The sequence below is a fragment of the Zootermopsis nevadensis genome, unplaced genomic scaffold (assembly GCF_977971745.1).
Source record: "Zootermopsis nevadensis isolate Lab colony 2312 unplaced genomic scaffold, Znev_1.0 Znev_ptg000002l, whole genome shotgun sequence".
NCBI classification, from domain to species: Eukaryota; Metazoa; Arthropoda; class Insecta; order Blattodea; family Termopsidae; genus Zootermopsis; species Zootermopsis nevadensis.
This window is the reverse complement of record NW_028259134.1, coordinates 12,113,165-12,135,000: the sequence shown is the minus strand read 5'-3', so window position 1 is coordinate 12,135,000 and position 21,836 is coordinate 12,113,165. Positions and strand designations below refer to the sequence as shown.

Here is a 21,836-nt window from a genome sequence, read left to right as displayed (position 1 = left end):
CACACACACACACACACACACACACACACACACACACACACACACACACACACACACACACACACACACACACACACACACACACACACACACACACACACACACACACACACACACACACACACACACACACACACACACACACACACACACACACACACACACACACACACACACACACACACACACACACACACACACACACACACACACACACACACACACACACACACACACACACACACACACACACACACACACACACACACACACACACACACACACACACACACACACACACACACACACACACACACACACACACACACACACACACACACACACACACACACACAGAGTGGCGCACGAGATGTTGAACTATTTATATTTAGGTTTAGTTCAATATTACACCACATAAGTTTACAAGCTACATAATCTTTGAAATACAAAAGCATGGAGATTTGGTATTAATGGAGAACATGTTCAATGTGGCCACCGTTTTGTCGCACCCGCTCTTCAAGACAAACGTTCACATTCTGCACTACTCGTCGACACAGATCTTCATCGATTGTGCTGCAGACTTGCATGATACGGGTTCTGAGTTCCGCCAGACTTTCAGGATGCTGATGGAAGACTTGTTCTTTTAAGAATCCCCAAAGAAAATAATCGCAGGGATTGATGTTGGGGCTGCGAGGTGGCCAAATTTGGCCACACTGATGGCGCTGAGGAAAGCGGTGGGACAGTATTCTTTCGCCAATTTTCGCCATTTTATACGGGAATAAATGAAGGTCCGAATGGAGAATCCGTTGAATAGAGCGACGAGAGATTGCAAGTTCGGCTGCAGCTCTTCTTGTTGACTTGCTGGGGCTGCGTTCCATTGCCACTCTCACAGCTTCCACGTTCTCTAGAGATCGGACTTGAGGAACACGTCGGCGCTTTGGTTCTAACACTGTTCCGTTATTTTCAAACAGCTGAAACAATCTATAGATTGTGTTTTTAGCGGGAGCCCACCTTGTGCCGAAATGTTTACGAAAACGTCTCTGTGTAACAATCACACTCTTCGTTTCTGCCTACAAAAGCACCAATTTCGCTCTTTGTTCAACAGTAAGCCTCCCATTGTCAGCCATCTTAACCACCTGATCAGTGCTGAACCCTAGGGGACTTTCCATAAATCACTGCATCTATGCGCAAAGTTTGAAATATCTCGTTATAAAAGTACGACCAAAAAATGAAAAACAAATGGTTCAACATCTCGTGCGCCACCCTGTATATTGTATATGCTAAAAGTACATACTGCAGTCATCAACCAATTATTAATGACATTAGAAACAAATTCAACTGAATAGTACTCTCTGCTGTGAATTCTGTAATTCAAACAGGCCACACATCCCTAAAAATATTACTGATCAAACTATAATTGTCATAGTTAAAACATGAAAACCAATTATTAACTACTTAATATTTTACCAAATTTTCCCAATGAGCGCATTTAGGGATTTCATATGATTACCATAGTAAACAGCATGACACACCTGATATTTGCCATGGAGAAGTTTTGTGACTAGTTTAAGGTAAGAAGTGAGTCTTTAAAAATTATTTAGATGAGCTTCAAAGGGTAAATGAATTTTAATACACTAACAATAAGATAAAAACTTAGAGCTGGCATTCCATTTTATAAATACTAACTTTTCTACATCATGTATTTTGACTGTAGAACTGCTAGGACCCATACAATCCAGGCAACAGGAACTCCTAGGAGGCGCTTTGCTGAATTCTGTAATAATAATTTAACATGTTAATTAAACAAGTAACATTTAATAATATTACACAAATTTTGAAATTATAGTCACAAATTAATATGTTAAAATAAGGAAGAAACATGGTGTGATGATCTAAGCCAATGCCAGTAAAAATTGAGGAACTGTCTTACAGTCATGCAACTTCCATTTCGCAGAAAACTGAAATCTTTTACCAAATTAATTTTATGAATTCAAAAGCCAAATTTTACACATGAAGAGATAAGGAATCCCTACGGAATTCTACAATATGCCAAAATCAGTGAATTAAATGTATTTACTGAACACACTCATCTCAGCATGTAAGAAAATTCTAGTTAATTTTATTCTCAAACAAAGGCAGAAATACTTTACAACAATACAATCAGGATAGTTCTATTCGGAGCATAAAATTAATTTCAATATTATTCTTATTCTCTGCCTATGTTTTCTGAATGGTTTCTTCCCATCAGGCTTTAAAACCAACATTTTGTAAAGCATTTATCACATCCCTCATATGTGCTAAAGAAGTCACCCATTTCATCTGACATGATTTCACCATCCTAGAAATATCTGGTAAAGAGTACAAATTACAGAGCTACTAATGCATTATCTCCAGCCTCCTGCTATTTCATCAGTCTTTGGTCCAAATATTCTCCTCAATACCCTCAATGACAGTTCTTCCCTTAATATAAGGGATCAAGTGTCACACCTGTACAGAACAACAGATACAATTAGTTTAGTATATTTTACTATTTATGTTTTTAGACAACGGATGGGAAGACAAAAGATTCTAAATTGTAAGATAGCAAGCATTCTCCAAATTTAATCTGTTCTTAATTCCTCCGCTATGGTATATTCAAATATTTTAACCTTGCCACATTTCTGATGGATTTATCAGCTACCCTTTTATGATGATGTTTTCTGTAATCTAGTAATGGAACTTGAACATACACTTAGTTTCCTCTATGTTTACTTCTGCAGCAACTTCCTTACTAGCATATAACAGTTTGTGTGTTCATCTGTATTGAGGAGAAGCTGATGCACCAAATTCAGTTCCAATACCTATTTGTTTTCTTGGACTTTCTTAACGAAATATTATAAAGCAACGTTGGATGAAAACTTTTAAACAATTAAACTTTAGCAATAATCACTTAATCATTTGGAGCAGGTGCACAAAATACTAACTATATCTTTGTCGGAGTAAGTGGTGGGTGAACATTAAGATCATCAGTCACACGAAAAGAAAATCAACCTACTGAATGTGAGAAATAAAAAAGTAAAACCGAACATGTTATCTTCACAACCACAGGCATTAATATTTCATTAAAAATGTGAATGGAAACATTTTCAAGTTAACAAAATGGAAAATAAAACTTGTTTCATTCCATCAATACTGGAACCAAATAAGTATACACAAAAAACTACATCCAGGATTATTTAAAAATAGTATACATGTTGGTATCATTACCTTGAACTGGTTTGACTTGAATTTTCTCGGCTCTTTTATCCAGTGGAAAGGTTGCTTGTGGTTGGCCTAAAACAATGGATGCACTACGACACACGTGCTTGACTCTGGGGCCCTTCAGATCCAATCTCTGACGACGTGTCACATCAGAACCAGGAATTCTGCTGTCACATTTCTGCCCATTCTTTTTCCGAAATTTAACCCCAGAATTTTTCTTTTTCTTCAAGCGTTCAATGGAAGATTCAGGATTATCTGAAAGTAAAAATATAAATATATTTCTAGAAAAATTAACTGCAAGTGATATACCAATTTTCACGGAACAAATCCTTCAGAAGGGAACAATAGCTAAAATAGCAAACAAATTGGCCATTTCTCATACAATCCTAACATTCATTATTGTGTTGAGAAGAACTGACCACTGGACCAATCTTGAGCCACATGAATCTACATCTGTCTTCAGACCATTTTTATATAATTTTTCCATTCATAGTTATATTAATGAGATCCTAAACAAAATGGTAACACTTCCTAAATTAAATATGCTTCTAATGTACTTGGAAATGAAAGTTTGATTTATTACTGTACTTCCTGAATATTTTCAAAGGACTTATTGTATTTATATCATGATTGTCAACAGTACATGAATAGTTTCCTTTCTGCCTACTTTTAGCCAAATTTCCCTACAAAGAAGCCTCCACCCACAAACTGGTGGTTGTGTTCTTAGTATGACTTTTGATGGCTAACACAAAATATATGATAAACAACCTTTCCTCTCAACCTCATCATGTAGTATACTCTAGTACAGTAACTAAGGTTAATAACTACACTGAAGCTTTGAACTCAGGTATTCCAGTCATGACTGTTTAAGTTTTCTGTATGTAAACCAAATAACTTGTGGTAGAATAAGCAATAACATTAAATACTAAATACAATTTTCTGTATGTTCATATGTTCAAATACTCTCATTCTAGAACACTGCAACAAGATTAAAATAATACCTGACGCACTTCACATGGAATTTTGTATTTCAAGAAGTTGATTAGACGAGATATATTCTCTAAGACTTAGAGCATAATTCAGGGCAATATAACTTGTAGGCAACATTCTGTTGTGGTTATTGATAAGCCCTCTTGTTTGCATGTTCACAGACTGAAGTCAGGCTTTAAAATTCAAGGAAGTTAAAAATTCCAAACCTTCATGGGTTAAAAGCCTTAACCTAAAAATCAATAATACCAACACATTATGTCTCAATAGCACATAAATGGATTAACTCTCTGAAGTACTAATTACAAGTGACTCACCTTTACACTTTACAAGCTTCTTTGTAGCTTTTTTAAGTATTCTATTTGGGTGCAGATGCTTTTCCCTTTTACTCTTGTCATGGTTTCCTTTACCAGAATTCTTTTGCTTGTCTCGCTTACTTAGCTCTTTCAAGGAACCAACAACCGCTTTCTGTTCTGCCTGTGCAGAAGTATCAAACACATTTTTCCCTAGTCCTCGTCCTTCTGTTTTATTGGTTTTAAGATTTGATTTAGATCCTAAAGTATCCATCACTGAAATGAGAGGCAGTCTCTCCACTTCTACAGGTTTACTTTGCACAAAACTAGAGTTATTTTCAAAATGCATTAAGAGGTGATTCTTAGGTAATTTGTCAAGTCCTTTTCGCATCTCTGGAGGCAGCATTAATGACATGCTGTCACGTAAGGCGTCTGGCATATTGAAGGAACGCAGACACATTTTGAGCCAGCAGGCTGGGCAACGTGCTTTGTAAGAGCACCTGAACTGAGTTCCACGACCTGGTTTCCATTGCTGGCTGCGAACAATAGGCGGTACACTACAAGTGCCTGTAAAAAAGCAAAACTTTGGGTACTTCTAAAACCAGAGCACATGTTTTGTTATACAAGAATAACATGGTATAACATGTTTCAGAATTAATATACTGACAATAACTGTACTGCAAAAACAATAGATGAGTATAAGAGAAGGAAAAATTACAGGTATGTTACAAAATATCCCTATGTCAACTGTACATCGCATTACAAAACCCAATGGTCAATGACAGACTCTTACGGCACATTTACAGCAATCTCTTGCAGTGATAAGTCATAGATCACTATATTACCATAATAAATGCTAATATGTAAAGAGGTATTTTAAGGAAAGCAGGACTCATAATTTTTTCCCAGAATACCTTCTATTATGAGAGACTCATAAAATAATTAACTTTTATTAAGGTTGCATCCATCATCAATGAAACTCCCAAAATGGCCCTTCAGTGTCAAAGGCTATTCATGCCTGATAGAATTCAGGTTCTCCTTTGATGATCCCAGTTATATTATATAAAACTCTACATGTCGGACCGCAAAAACGTCTAACAGATATATTCTTGATAAAACTACACAATGGAATGAATAAAGACAGGACAGTCCTTGAGTGCACCCCCCAAAAAAAGTCCAAAAAAGGACGGCAAATCATGAGCCCTAGAGAAGAATACTCATTTGTTTTTCTTTGTCACAAAGACATTGTTCACTTTGAGTTTACTGAACAAGGTTGAACAATAAACCACCATTGTTATTTGGAAATACTGATAAAGTTATGAGGCTTTCCATCAGAAAAGACCCAAATTTGGCCTGATGCATGTATCTTGCATCATGACAATGCCACTGCTCATGACCCACTCACTGTCTAGGAGCTTTTAGCAAAAGAGTAAATACTGAAATTGAACCATCCACCACATTCACAAGATTTGGCCCCATGCGACTTTTGGCTATTCCCAAAACTGAAGACCACTTTTGAGGGCCACAGATTTTCAGATATTGCTGACATTCAGGGACATGCAAGAACCATCCTGAAGAACATTCCAGAAGAGGAGTTCCAAATATATTTTGAGCAGTGGAACCACTGACTCACGATGTGTATCGGTGCGCACAGAAACTACTTCAAAGATGACAGTAACCATTAGTGCGCAAGTAATTAAGCACAGCTTTTATGAGGGCATTCTGCGAACTTAACTGTCACACCTTATATTTATGCCTCCTTATAACAACAATAGAAAGTTAAATTCTCAACATTAAAAACAATCTGGTAAATACTGAAGCCTGTCACATGAAAGAAACGAAATGAAATAACTCTCTCTCACTCTCTCCAATGGTGCTACAGCCCAAATCAAGCTCTGACCTACTCAATTTTGCGCCTCCAATCATCCCAGTTCCTGGAGGCTTGTTCCAGTCCAAGGAACTATTCGAGGTTTTGTAACAATAGTGTTTTCCAGGGTGGAAAACCAGGCCTCTGTATTTATGACTCCAGAGACAGGGTGGCCCACCTATAACCCTGGGCACTGTGTGGCTCAGGTACAACAGGGGTGCCACTCCCAGTACCCACTAATGTGGTCCTCTGAGGGGATATGAAATAACTATGCAGTAGACATTCAATGAGCATCATAAATAAAACTGGAAAGATATGATCTGTACTGGAACACAGTTTCCATGTGTTCTTTGTACCTCTTCATTCTAACACTCCTGGCTGAAGTAATTTTTTTTACTGTACCATACAAACTTCACTGTATATTCAATGTAAGCAATGCAACAGATTGCTGACAATGTAAAAACATACATGTTGTAAGATTTGAGGTTTTCACAGCAGTGAGTATGAAGATTTCTGTCTTCTGGGTTATTGCGCGCTTGTTGTTTCATCGCCCTGATGACAGAGGCAGTATGACCTCTGAAACGTTTAACATAGACCAGACTACACAGCGCAACAACCCAGAAGACAGAAATCTTCATACATATTGTGTTTTGAACATATGATAATATTTATTCATAAACCCTTACCTACATAGTCTGAGAACTAGGATTGAACTGCAATCTAATTTACATATTTTCCAATACTATCACTATAATTGCCACTAAAAATGCAGAGACATACATTCTCTTCACTGTTGATTCGTTCGTTTATTGGAAACTGATTGTTGAGAAAACAACACAGATTCAAACACAGCACCTCGAGTTTGTTCCTGTATTACAGACTACACAGTACATACAATCAATATATAGCACTTGACAAATGTAGAAACGTGTCTTAAAATGTTAACTTTAAAGAAAAATTATTCATAAAAAAAATCATGTTTCCTTATTAAACTTTGATTTCTAACTTTACAAATCATGTGCTCTTAATGTCTTCTTTATACAATGTAAACCCCACAACAAATGAAACAATGTGAGTAAGTTATGTGGTAGCGTACCAGACTATCACACACACATTTTCACGTAACAAAATCCTGTTTAAGTCATATTATTTTTATTGTTTTATGCAGCAGCCATGTTGTTGTTTTTCAATGTACAAAGAACTGTCACAGCAAAGTTTTATATGTTTTGAAGATGTTACCATACATTATTTCAGGACCCTATATTCAAAGTGTCATCCCAGTGTCAGACGTCTGCGTCTGCCATATTGGTATTAATGTTTGAACGAAATTAAAAAAAAGGTATGATTTTAGGGTAGCCCATAATGGCACATCACTCACATCAAGTTTCGTGAAAATCTGCCCAGTGATTTTCAAGTTTAAACATGCATTCTTTTGATACACATCATGTAAAGTTTTCCCATGTGGACTCATTCTCTGGGGTTTTATAACCATAACTTTGTATGCATTTTGAGATCATTAACAACCATCAATTCATTTCCTGGACCTCTTTAATCAACAGATATATATATATATATATATAATTTACATTGTTAACAGCTCACCAAATTACTAAATGATCAATGAATAACGAATAGAAAAGCATGCAGAAAGAAGCAGCCATTCCAGGTACTAGCTTAGAATCTATCTGGACAAATGGAGGAAAATCATGAAAAATTTCAGAGAGGATAGCCAGTCTCTAGGCCAAGTCTCAAACAGAGGCCTCTCAAATATGAAGCTGGAGTGATAAAATATCAACAGAGACATTCAGTAAAATACATGTAAATCTGAATCAACATTCCTTATAACTCCTCACCTGCTCCTTTATGACATTCAAGAACAGGCAAGTTCCCTCCTTTACTGCATGCTTGGCGTTTCATCATCTTTGAGACGAACTTCCGACATGATTCACAGCTGAAGATACCAAACTTGCGGGCTTGTTTAACAAACCTATAGAATCTCACAGCACCACATACTCCACAGACCACTGTCCCTGGCAAAGAGGGATTACCTATAACACAGTAAATATTAATGATTTTCAACTTCAGTGCTTGAGCTCAATTCATCAAGGCCAAGCTTTGAATTTATCCCACCAGAAATTATAAATTTCTGCACATGAAATCTATAACTTGATAAAAAATTAAATAGCTAAATCAAACAATGATTCTGTATGGCTACCTTCCCTTATAAATAAAAGCAGGCTAGTCCAGTGATGGAGACCAGCTCCTTCTAAGGTACCCACAGAGTAGGAACCCCTTTTCCCTCTTATCTTACCTGATGATGGAGACAGATTCAGCCCTCAAAATGTCATATTATGAGAGAGAACATACAATGGATAAGGCCCAAAGAAATTTTAACCAAAACTAGTTTTCTCCAGTTTCAGTTTTTCAGATAGTTATGGGTGTAAACTTCACGGATACATGCAATAACCTTCCGTGCCATAATAAAATGAATTTACTGCTATGCCTAAGCAATATACTATAAATACATACATAAAAAGTATATAAGAAATGAATAATTATGACTATAAAAACTTGTTTTAACTTCAGTAATACTGGTATACAACTGCCAGTGTAAAGCAGAATGCCTTTAAAAAAATGTTCATGCAAAATACAATAAATTAACTGGTTACCATACTGTAAGAATAAAATATAGTTATTTAATTTAGTATTCATTAATAATGCATACCCACCAGAATTTAAATTAACAGAAAATGGACCATCAGCTCCTGGTGATGACTGAGTATTGAGCTTTAGGCGAGCCTTGCGAAGAATAACTTTGCCACTGGTAAGTTTAGGTCCAGTCCACTGAGAGCTGCCCTCTGATTTCAACTCATTATGTGAAGGAGCACCAAGTCTTGCACAATCACTACTGTCTGTTGATCCTGAATACAACTCTTTATCTGAAGCACTGTGAATACTCTTAGTTGAATCAGAACTAGAAACATGGGTTCTCTTTGAAGGAAACCTGTTAGTACCTGCTCCAAACACATTTAATTCACGCAGTTTTAACTGCACCTTGTATGATGGTTTCCATCGACGTTTTCCTTCTACAATAAGTGAATTTTCCTGGGAAGAATTACGTGGGGAAAGACTTCTATTGTTACCATAACTGAAATTGGAATTAGATATACATTCAGTATTTTCACAGCTCACTCCGTCTTTCTTAACCTGTTCAAAAACATTCTTAACAGTTGCTGAAACATCCTTGTCACTCTCTGAAAGTTGTGATAGATTCTTAAGAGGATTTAGGACTAACCTTGGTTTCTTAAGCTGTATTACACTGGGAGACCGGCTAACACTCATATCACTCAGAACTTCCTCTGCCTCAATAAAACGTTTATTAGGTTTAATAACACGTGATGAATGGACACTTCGTGAAGGAAGAACAAATTTTCGAATTGCACCATTTCCTTTTTCCTGCTGAAAACTATCTATAGTTGCAACTGATCCAAAACTGGAGGACTTCTTGGCTCTCTGAAGAAGCTTCTTTGCAGCCTTATTTTTTAAATGGTTAGGGTTCACTGGTGGACTTTTAGGGGTTAATTTTTTTGATAATGAAAAATTCCTATTTAATTTAACTTTCTCGCTATAATCAAAACTATGTTGCTTAGGAGTCTGACTTGTAATAATCTCCTGCTTTGATGAGCTACATGATGCACTGAACTTTGTATGGGAAAGTTCTTGTTCAAAATTCTCTCTTAATGAAACATGAAGTCCATTTGCTTCATACTCATATATAACTTCACGCTGTTGCTTCTTTGCATATTCCACAGCCGCTCTTGATTCTTGTGCTGTGAAACCAAGGAATTCTGTTACCTGTAAAATAACAAATACAAATAAGCATTATACTTGTGCTATGACATGTTCTACATCTTTGGCTTGAGCCTATGAAAGATCATTGGAATGTAAATAAATTATATTCCATTATATGTTTTCATCATTCCAACATGCTATGCACTGAACATAAAGAAAGTAAATTCCTACAACAAGCATGACATTTCATGGTGACATTTCCATTTATTTCCATGTTTGGTATCGTATGCCGAAATACTGCACAAAATACTAATATTTCAGAAGTGGCAATTATTAATTAAATCATTAAACACACCAAAACACAGACATAATATATACATAATAACAAAAATAATTAAAACTGTTGTAACATCATAATTTCATGCCAAAGCTACTATAGGCCTACCTGATCACTTCCAAAAGCTTCATTGAAAACAGTAAGACCGAAATAAATATTCTCAGCAGCTTTGACTGAATCATTTTCTTGCGATGGAGAACACTTTGACGCTTTAACCCTTTTCCTATTCACAATTTTGGAAGGTTTGCCAGGAAATTTTCCCATGTTCACTCACTTTCCTCCACTACTATGCCCAGACGGTGTTTCCATTTATTATACAGACTCGCATCAGACAATAAAATAGCGCGGGGTGCCCTCTTTTTCATGCAATGCATACCATCCAGCTGGCAGGAGGATCATAGCTGAATGACAGCCAATCGATGAATACCGTTTTCGCGGTAATTTTTTGAAGTGCCAAGTTCAGATCGAAATGAAAGCTTTTAAACAGAGTAAAAATTAGATTATAAGTCTATTGAAACTTAAATTTGTTTCACTAATTAGTCTTACGTGAAAAATATCACTCAAGAACCATCAAATTCCAACAAAATAACCCCACAACACAGATGTAACATATTCGTTATATTGAAAGGTTGGCCATATTGCAGCTTCTCTTTGATTCCGCTTTGATAAGTATCTTTGGCGCTGCATTATGCGGCGTCAACGAGTCTTTGCGTGAATTGAAATCATTTCAAGATGTAAATGAGCGTCATACGTTGCATATAATTTCAAGCAGTTGCCATGGAATTATAATACAAATAATTTTAATTTCAGTATAACTAATATACTGTACTGACTGCCTTAATGATACGATTTTATTGCACAGTAACGTTTATGGTTTTAGCATGTTTCCGTAGCAAATCGAGGCCTATTGCTTTTTAGTCGGCTTTCATATAGGAAATTTCAACCAAAGGGGTTACCTTGACACTTTGCTCTGATACATCCAGCATACAGTCACTCTGCTGGTCACATTAAGTTTGTGTAAATAATATTTAGTAGGATTTGAGGCTTTCACGGCGTTCAGTCCGTGAGATGTTTGTCTTTTGGTTTTAATGCTGTGTAGTCTGACAACCAGCTTAAAATAATACTTAAATATAAAACACAACCATTACAAAGATTAATTGGTTAATGCTGTTGTACGAACGAGTTGCTGATTTCTAATGTAGCCGCTACATAATGTTACCACTGGGATTTAAGGGGTTAATTTGACCTGAAATTAAAATGACATTTCTGTAATCTAAATTCTCATCAATTAACACACTTCTCTTTAGCACACCACAGAAGAGACCTAGACGTAGATGGGAGGATAATGTCAGGTGGGATCTATGGGAGATAGGAGTTGAAGGAGACTGGATTTTGTTGGCCAAGGGCAGGATCCAGTGGAGGGCTTTGGTTAATTCGGTGATGAACTTTCGGGTTCGGTAAGCCATCTAGTTAGTTAGTTAGAGTTGCCCCACCAGCACAATGCATGTGTCCAGTCAAGGATGACTAAACAGATCAGACTTTCAATTTTAAACATAATCCCAACATATCACTCTTAACTTTACAAAAAGAACTGAATTTTTGCTTCTCACAAGCAGTGAACATAAAGATGATTGTCTTCTGGGTTGTTACACCATGTAATCTGGCAGACATTCACCAGCACATTAAGACTGCTTGCGGTCTCCATCAAGAGGGCATGCTGATAAACTTCTGTCAGTCTACACAACACAATAACCAAGAAAACAGCCATCTTCAATAAGTAATAACACAAACCAACTACAAATCCATTATGTATCATATTTAATTTCACATCTAGATCATTCACACCCCATCCCCCTAAATTTTATTAAACATAATAAATATGAAACACTATATAACACTAACTGACCTGAATTTGTGTAGATTTACACTATTCATGGTCTCAACTGCTGTCCTTTCTCGACCTGTTCTAAAGATGCAGCATATCATACATATTAAATTTTCTTACAAAAACTCAACATATTTCAAGTGAAAAATGCCATTACATGAAGCACCTAGATCTCTCCTTCAAATAGGCAACTGTTGCAACATTCACTGTTTCACAGTTGACAATGAGTTTATGACTTCAACGATGTAATCTCTCCACTCCATGTGCAACAAAGTGCGGCCAGATCTTCATGCTGAACAATATTGTTAAATGAATGCATTGTCAGATGTGAGGAGAGAACATAACAAAGAAGACCACAAAATTCACATTTTTCTTTGCTTAGTTAAAAGAAGGAAGTTGTACTTAATAACTTTTTATGAAATACCTAAGTCAATTTGGCACCCTGGGTGATCACCCTGCACCCAAATAATTTAACGCACTTTAACAATCCTAGCTTGTCATTCAGTTGCTTATGCAACCCGCTTATTGTTTCCTCTGCTGCTCCTCTGTTTCACATTAGAGTGCTTCAAAATACTGAAAACATCGATCAGCCAGTAACTTACAAAAAGCTGGGTAACCCTAACCGAAATAACAAAAGTTGAGACTACTATAAAAATGTATGAATGTTTTATTTTTATATAATCACAAAAATAAGATAAATTAACAGCAAACAATGACAATGTATGATTCTAACATTCAGACAGCCATTATTTTAAAGTAACACTACAAACATGTACAGCAGTTTTGTGACAAAAACCTCAATGCTCAAATCCAGAGTTCTATAATATAATATCACCTCTTTTCAGTCTAATATGCATGGAAGTTCCCAGTTTTTGAAAATTGTATGTCAAAAATAATCAAATCATAATTATCTTTCATACCAACCTGTACAATGGAGCACAATGTCTCTGAATTGCAAAGGATTAGAATACTTTCTGTGTCTGCGTGTTACAGACATCATCAACTAGCTGCATACCAAACCTATAAAGAAAAATTTGCATCAAATTATAAGAAATAGACATTTGTGCAAGAACTTGGGAAACCACTTACAGGCCATCTCTCTTACAGAGGGTTAATGTCCTTAGAATTATTATACTTTTTTAACATAACAGATCACATTAAAATGCCAAATACTCATGTAAAAATATGATAGGGAGATGAATGATATTTGTAATATTATCAACTGGATTGTACAAAGCAAAAGCAAGATAATTTGAAACTACTGGTGCTTAACTACCAGCATATGACAGCAACATAAAGATGATCCATATCTCAGTTTAGCACTATTTTTGTATAGGGCTTTGGTGACAGTGTAAAAACAAACAGTAGCATCTACTATTTTCAAAGGAATGTGTTCAATGTCAAGGAATCAACTCAAGTCATCACACATATTTTACACCAAATTTCACAAGTAAAACTGCTCCTATACTTAAATAAGCATCATACCACGAAGACATATTCCTGTGCTTAATTAAACAACACACCATAAAGATGTATGGGGAAATGAGGGTATAACTCCACACATTCTTAACCTTAGGGCAACATGGAGGAGGTCAGCTTTGTACCTTGGCTGTTTTACCCCCCTAAAAAATGCCCCTGATAAACACTGAATATGAGGGTGAACATGTAAGTGCAGAAAGGGGAAGGGAGGAAGAAAAAATGTCTCTGCTGGGAATTTAACCTTGGTCATCCAGCCCATAACGTAGTCATTATACTGAATGAGATATCCCAGCAGTTAACATGGTAAAAATATGTACATAAAATAGACTAACTAAATTAGTCATAGGTATATTGTTAGGTACATTGCAAAGTCCTTACCAAGATAGTCATCCATTAAGGTCCCAATGGCAAACTGAAAAGAAAAAGTTACATTAATCCATAAATCAATTCCTATGTATTATGCTTTAAAAATAATAATGTGATTGTACCTAGATAGGATCCACTTACTACCAAAATTAATGAGTCTTTCCATCAAGATTTGTATTAACATTTCAAACTCCAGTGGTAATTATGCACTTCAATATTCAATCAATAGCTCTGCATTTTCTGCAGACTCTATTTATGGGTTTCATGTGATTCTCAGAATAAACAGCCATTATTTCCCCTAACAGCATTAACCAGCTGATCATTGTAATGAAGAACATCATGTTTACTTTGAGGTAGGTAGTAAATGTTTAAATACCAAGATGAGTTTTGGCATCAAAGAGTTACTGAATGTTGAGCCATTATATTAGCACAGGCTAGCAAGTATTCACCAAGAGTTAATTGTATTTTTTTCCATTTGTGAGTTTGTAAAACTGAAAACATACATGAGAACTAACCAACAAAGATGAATTTCAAAGCCAAGAAGTACGTAAATTTTTAAGCTGACTTTTTTCAGAACTTTGGCTGACAACTTTAGTATTCTACTGTCTACTAGTTCTTTAATTATTGTATAACAATATCAGTTACAGTGCAAAATGGGCTACAACTGTGCATTTGATTATGATCCTAACAATTCTGCTAAGAATCTTGGAACAACACAGGGACCTAAGTCACATCTCACTACACAGTTTTCAAATGGACGTACTTTTGCTCTGTTTCAAAAACAGTTACCCTATCAAATATCTGATTATGAATACTGCATCTCAATCCTATTATTCAGGGCTCAGATAAAAGAACCATCCAATAGCAATGAAGAGATATGATTTTGGAAGAAGGATTTTCCAATTTAAAGGGAAGTGTGTTGTTGGTTTTAGCAAGCTTCAGAAACTTTGGTTTTCATCTTCTTTGATTTTGGAAATTGGCTTGCTGCAGAGGCAAACTGCCACCAAAATTATAGTAAGCCTAAATTTGTTTTTGGATTAATTAAATATCAGAACCATATTTAATAACTCAACAACATCCCATGTACAGCATGCAAACAGTTTATCAAATCACCACCTGACATACACAGCACACCTACTGTAGCAGTAAGCTCCAGCTCCTATCCTGAATTGCTAAAAGGGCAATTTCCACACTAGGATTTGGAGACAGAACAAATACAGATTGAAATGTATTTGTAAACATTTATATTCCACTATCAACAATTTTTAAACCAGAGAACAGAGAAACTTTTAAAAATGTCACCTCTAATTTCACATCCATTTACAATGGTACTAGCACTCCATTTTAATCATATTCAACAGAATTTACCCCAACAGGACAAATAACCACAAAAATCAATTTCATCATCACGTTTATGCAAAAGTAATCATGTTTCCTCAAACAGATGGGGTAAAACTATACTTGCACATATACATCTCCCCCAAAAAATCAATTTTATCTAAACTGTGTTGATTATACTTAAAAATGTATTCAGTAGAATTATCCTTCAGGAACTACTGCCTCTTCACTGCATAAAACTTTCTACATATGTATAAGCTATAAAGTACAGTTGTGGTTGAGCCACTGTAACTTACAATACCAGACGCATCAACTCTTGTACCCACAATCTTTAGACGTATTTCATCATCTGCCTGGATAACAACATTCTGTAAAGACAGCAATTTCTTAATGGGAATGGGAAATCATTATCAGAAACAATGTCAAATAGCACATCTGTGGCAAAAGCATAACTTGATGATGAACCTTTGGTTCCGTAAGTCATCTAGTTAGTTAGATGCTGGGTAATCTGAACAACTGTCAACATTGTTAAATAAACCACAAATAAAAATACTCACCTCATATTTTGACTTGTAACAAGGTGGGTTAAAATTTGGACAGAACTGCATGTCAGCTGGAATGGACTGGAATAAAATTAAATATGTTATTACTCAGTGCACTAATTCTTACATGGAATGTAGCACTGATTACACATGCCTAGGCAGCTGTCAATAGATGTCATAAATTATGTATTGTATGCGAGTATTAACTCGCATACAATATGTATGCGGCCTGGGAAGTAATGTACTGCACTTTTAGCAGACTGTTTGTTCTAATTCAAAATAAAATTTACTGGTAATATCAGGGATTTGGTGTTGTCAGTGTTGGATCTGCTGGTTCTGCTACCAGGGAGTTAGTCTAATACTTTATAACAATGGAAGTTATAAAATAACCATAAATAACAAAACAAATAAATGAATAACAATACTACACACAGCAGAGCAGCAGAAAGCAACAAAGACATGTAAGAAATATATTTGTACTAAAGACTAATGTTCACCACTCAAGAATAGGGGGTTATGCATGCACACATTACTTGCGTACTGGGCTGCCTATGTCACAAGTATTAACTTAACTCGTATATAACTTATTCTGTAGAAAAAATGAACTGCAAATATTTATTGAGTGTCTACACTGAACACAGCTGTGTCAAAACAGAGGATTTATGCATAATCTAGGAATATTCTTGGTTACAATAAATACACTGTTATGCTTTCTCTAAGAATATTCATAGTAACAATAAAATGTCTCAAAAGAACACACACTATGCACAAGTTGCTTTAATTTTCAAAACTGTGTACCAGATACAAAACATTCTAACAGTTACACAATATAAACTGTATTAGCACTTCCTTTTGTACTGAACATCAGGCCTACTGTCAAAGTGATCACCATCCCAGTTTCACATTTCTGAAGTCAAATCTTAGCCTGGAAATACCATCCTGTCATGTCCTGCCTCCCACTTAACGGTACCTGCACCTTGCTCTAAAAACATCAATGTTTTTTAAACCTTAGTACCTCATTAAGACATGTTTACTCAGAAGATATGAGAAAGGTTTCAAAAAGTACCCATTAGAATAACCATTTTCCAGAATTTTATAAGCTAATGAAAACATAATGTTGAAATTATGACATCATCCAGTCACTTACATGATGCGAAATGAAACATGATAGAGGTCCAATTTCAGCAAACATTCCAACCTAGAAAGAAAACATACATATCAATGGTTCCAAAACATGAACCAAAATTATTAAAATGACTCCTACAAGGTGGCAGTAGCTTGTAGATAAATTTGTACACGGTATTATTGCCTCCTGACTTCACAAGTGTAACAGTACCAGAAGAACACAGATCAGTGTTTCTCATGCAATATTCCATTCTCCTGTTTAGCTAATTTCTCTTAAGTTTATATATTTTCCTCACAATTCTGCTTTCATTAACTGCGTATCATGTCCTGTCACTGAACTTGGACAAATTTGTGTTTTGCCGGGGATGATATTTTCCTTTGAGCTGGTACATAATTTAACTGAACTTAAATTACAGACACAATCTTTATGAAAACTGTACCTTATTCACTTGAGTTACAACAGCATCTAGAACCTCTCCCTTGAAAGGCCTGAACACAATAGCTTTGTATTTCACAGGATACACAACAAATCCCTGACCAGGTTGTATGAGTCCCGCCCCAATGTTGTCAATGGAGGTTACAGCTATTACAAAGCCATACCTGAAAAGAAATATATGAAGTAAGAATAAAATGTGCAGTGAACTACTTTGGATTAAGAAGTTTCTTTGTAATCAACATCCCTAAGTAACTTTTTCTTTTTCAAAACCCATATAAGATTAAACAACCATGAAAAAGTTTTTTCATCATCATTCATGTGTAACTGTACAACTTCTCTTGTTCAGAGTTCAATTAATAAATTAATCTTTCTGAGGTATTTTTATTGTCCCTGTGCTGAACAATACATTCTTCTATTAAAATGTTGCTTATACCAATACCCCCAAATCATAAGTGCACCTGTAATGTAACAACATCCCCCAACATACTGCTCAGAAATGGCTAACTGACAAGCAATGGTGACTATGGAATAAGCATGTATTACTTGTCTTTTCTGATGTCTGGACTAACCATGTCATATTATTGTGAATAACCAATGTGCACTTGGTCTCAGAAGAAACTGCAACCAGCACCATCTTCATTTCTATAATTTGTACTCACTAACTGTTCCTGTTTGTTACTTATGAAGCATGAAGTGAAGGCCACAGCAACGAATTTTGTATATTATGGACACATCTGAGTTAAAAATCTGAATATCACAGAGTCATAAGTGTGTTCTCATGATATGGATGTAGAATGTGTTACAGCAAAGCCAAAACGCATACTTAAGGGCACAGCTCATTCAACTTACTTTCCAGTACAAGTTCCTTCTACTTCAGTATATAACTTTTGTTTAACTGTCTCCAGTAACTGTGGACCAAAATAACGGGGATGCAGAAGAATCTCATGTTCCAATGAAATCTGAAAAGTTAAATGAGTATGTTATTGCAATAATATTCAATTCTATACCAGTATATGGTAAAATAATTTAAAGATAGGGTTTGAGAATTCCTTACCAACAAATGCAAAGCATAATGCCAGCACCTAAAACATCATCTACATATAAAAAAAATTAAGCTTTTTTTAAATGCTTTGTCAAATCTTTCTCTTTTGCAGTTATGGGCAATATAGAGGGCAAATAATGTATATAATTCAGTTATGAGTTTAAATACAGCATTTTATTGCGTTGTATCATACTTACAAACAAAATGCAGTGTAGTGATATACGTTTTTAATCAATATTATATAATTTGTCTAAGACCAACTGATTCAATGCTATATACAGTCTCAGCTACTGTCAGCATCATTAAAAAACTTAAACAGAAATACATACAGTTCACTGCCACCTGCCAGAACAGGCCAGTTGTACCTTAAGGGTTATGATTTAGATAATCATGAAGATGGAAACTGATCTGCTTGCAGTGCAGTGTAGTGTACTGACCAATTCCTGCATGGTTTCTAAAAAATGCTGACTCACTTGTAAAATATAACTCGATTTATCTACCCAAGCAAAGAGGTAAAGGTGAGGTCATCCAAATGGTTGGTGTGTTTCTTGGTTATTTAATGTTTCTTTGTCAACTACATAAGTCATGGCAGGACAATAAATTAGAAATTACTTGAAAATATATGGTCCATTTTAACCCTTTAAAGCACAATGGTAAATATATGTAAAACTCTCTTTAACATTTAGTACCTCTAAATTTTGTTCATAGATCTTTCCACCTCAAGCGCTACAGTTACAGTTGTTTAAATGGTGTCTGAAGTACAAAAAAGCTAAATGCATGCTGTTGTTTCATGAGTCTAGGTCTGAGTTTACAGAGCAAAGCAGATTTCACAGATAACTGGAAGGGAAAAATGCACAAAAATATAGATTAACAAGTGGTATAAATTGTTTGATCAGACTGGCTGCTATAAAATAAGTAAACAAACAAGTATTAACACTATAAAAAGACACTATTGCCAGTATCGCTTGAAATACTTTTCTGAAAGCCTGAAAATAACCAGTCACTGAAGTTCAGGTGGATAGAGTTCACGTGGCTTTCATTCTCAGTCCACACAAATCAACTAGCCATGTTACCTAACAAACACTACCACACACAGTAGTACACAAAATTTCATAAAATACATTTGGTTTAAAAGTTACAAAGACCAACTTTTGCGACATGTTTAATGCCCAATACATAGAAGTTACTGAATATATGAGACAGCCTAAAGTTTAACATGTTTTGCGCACTGTCCAAACAAAATGTTTATTGCCATCTGTCGTTTGACCAATGTGATTGTGAAAGCGCCGCTAAATAACCACAACCATACAAGCCTTCCTGCAACACGTACAGTATAACCTATTCATAATTTCTCGAATAGGTACTTACATGATAAAACATGTTAGTTTAAGAAGAAGTGAAAAATACCCTCACTGCATATTTGGAAGCAACCTTATTTCGTTTGGCAATCGAATCATTCAAGTAGTGCGTTACTAAAAGTTTACGTCATCTGCAGATTATCAACACAGACCTCAGCAGCTTACAAAACACACCCAACCAAAGATAATAGAAATATTCGGCGATCTGTGTTAGGAAGACAAGTGCGCAAGCGTCACGACGGTTTATAGAAAATTCAGAAATAAAGATACAGCTGCATCCTGTTATCTCCAACGAGTGGGGGTCCTTGGCATGCATCGTTTGTTCGTTACTATACTCCGTTGTTGATAGATGTCGCAAATGCCTGCTGCCGACAGCATGACCGCGGCACAGATTACTGACAAATCTCATTGCAAATCATTAGGCATACTTCTGCTATTCTTAATACAACAAAGGAACATTGGCGTTGAGTGACAGCTACGGATGTTCTATCGGCAAAAGGGGCATCTGCTATTTACCCTACACAGTCCTTAACCCTCCAACTTAACACTTTTGAAATATAATTGAAATTGTTCTTAGGATTAACGTGTATGTATACTAGTTGAACTAGTCTCACCCTACTGATATCTGCTGGAGAAAGTTCCTCAGCAACATCAGTTTCTTTGGAAAAAAGTACAAATATTTCACATGTATCAGTCTCTCAAAAGTTTTGCTACAGTGATACAAGTTCCATGTGTGCCTCCTGTTGCTTGACACACCTCCACATAGTAATCCAGTTCTTGCCAGACTGAAATCAGAGGAAGTTCTGAGACAGTTTCATGTGAAGCACATCAGCCAGGGAACTTTGAGATATTAAGTTCCAAACCTGCACGTCTTAATTTTTTGGGATTCCACACAAAACTGCAGCATACATGCTGAAGACTTTATTATCTGGTGGACCATCCCATGTGCACAATTAAATTTGTTATACTTAAATTATCAAATTGAACTTGAAATACCACAGAACATGTTATGTTTTTGCTAAATTGTCACCATCTCTTCTCAAGGGCAGTGCTTAAATGCATACTTGACTTGGGCCATAGGAGTGACCAAAGAACAACAAAACCTTGAGAGGTGGGGACAATGATTAGTTTTGTTGCTACATCCAAAGCAATGAATGTTTCATGTCTGAATTCTAGTCATTTATTTTCATCCACTCTGTGTTTAACATCCAAAAGAAAAACATTAGAATAATGGTAGGTGTTACAATGTCTCTACTAGAGAACCACTTTAAGAAATTTTATATACTTCCACTTATAAGTGAATCCTTACCTATTACTGCTATTTGTTGTGGACAGCATGGAAAACTTTCAAACAAATTCTACAACACATGTTTAACACGAGGCATAGACATGACCTCCATTTGCTGGATGCTAATATAATTACTTATTACAAAGGTTCTTACTATGCAGGACCAAGATATGTGTCATGCTTATTGGAGAAAGGCAGTTATATTCCATGGCACCTTCAATTGAACAAAACAAATATGTATGACTATGTTAAGTAAGAACAGGGCTGAATGCCTATACTATCATTACAAATGATCCTGACATTAATACTTCCTTATGAACAAATATGTAGAAATAAAATCTTCTTGAGCAATCAGCCGCGTTAACTGGTTACCGTAGTAAACCGACGTTCTGAACCCTGATGATGGGGACAAAGTTGGTTTCCGAAACGTTGCTTTACTAAGGTAACCAGTTAACACGGCT

At 35.8% G+C, this 21,836-nt stretch overlaps 2 protein-coding genes across 3 annotated transcripts in view; both read right to left on the bottom strand.

The window, feature by feature from the left end:
• Window positions 1-10,842, bottom strand: part of trx (histone lysine N-methyltransferase trithorax) — a 33,719-nt gene extending 22,877 nt beyond the window's left edge. The window contains exons 1-7 of one of the 2 annotated variants that reach the window (XM_022069008.2): window positions 10,625-10,842; window positions 9,683-10,242; window positions 9,117-9,535; window positions 8,241-8,435; window positions 4,545-5,087; window positions 3,247-3,495; window positions 1,687-1,774 (exon numbers count right to left, since the gene is read on the bottom strand). In XM_022069008.2, the coding sequence (XP_021924700.2) occupies window positions 1,687-1,774; window positions 3,247-3,495; window positions 4,545-5,087; window positions 8,241-8,435; window positions 9,117-9,535; window positions 9,683-10,242; window positions 10,625-10,780 (2,210 nt within the window). In that variant the 5' untranslated portion in view covers window positions 10,781-10,842. Of the gene's footprint in view, window positions 1-1,686; window positions 1,775-3,246; window positions 3,496-4,544; window positions 5,088-8,240; window positions 8,436-9,116; window positions 10,243-10,624 lie in introns of both variants that reach the window. The other variant, XM_087349679.1, reaches the window with a different exon arrangement.
• A 2,203-nt stretch (window positions 10,843-13,045) lies between these two features.
• Window positions 13,046-20,289, bottom strand: Polr2G (DNA-directed RNA polymerase II subunit Rpb7). Its single transcript, XM_022068965.2, has 8 exons — window positions 20,098-20,289; window positions 18,537-18,646; window positions 17,692-17,851; window positions 17,274-17,324; window positions 16,142-16,207; window positions 15,881-15,952; window positions 14,259-14,292; window positions 13,046-13,421 (listed from the first exon to the last, which is right to left on the bottom strand). Exons 1-8 carry the CDS (start codon window positions 20,107-20,109, stop codon window positions 13,405-13,407), a joined length of 522 nt encoding a protein of 173 aa, XP_021924657.1. The 5' UTR covers window positions 20,110-20,289; the 3' UTR covers window positions 13,046-13,404.
• Between the last annotated feature and the right edge of the window lie 1,547 nt (window positions 20,290-21,836).

Coding starts and splice junctions, on each gene's coding strand:
- Polr2G (XM_022068965.2), bottom strand. Junction 17,325..17,691: donor TTGTAACTCAAGTGAATAAG/GTACAGTTTTCA, acceptor TTTTCTTTCTAG/GTTGGAATGTTTGCTGAAAT. Junction 15,953..16,141: donor GTTACAAGTCAAAATATGAG/GTGAGTATTTTT, acceptor CTGTCTTTACAG/AATGTTGTTATCCAGGCAGA.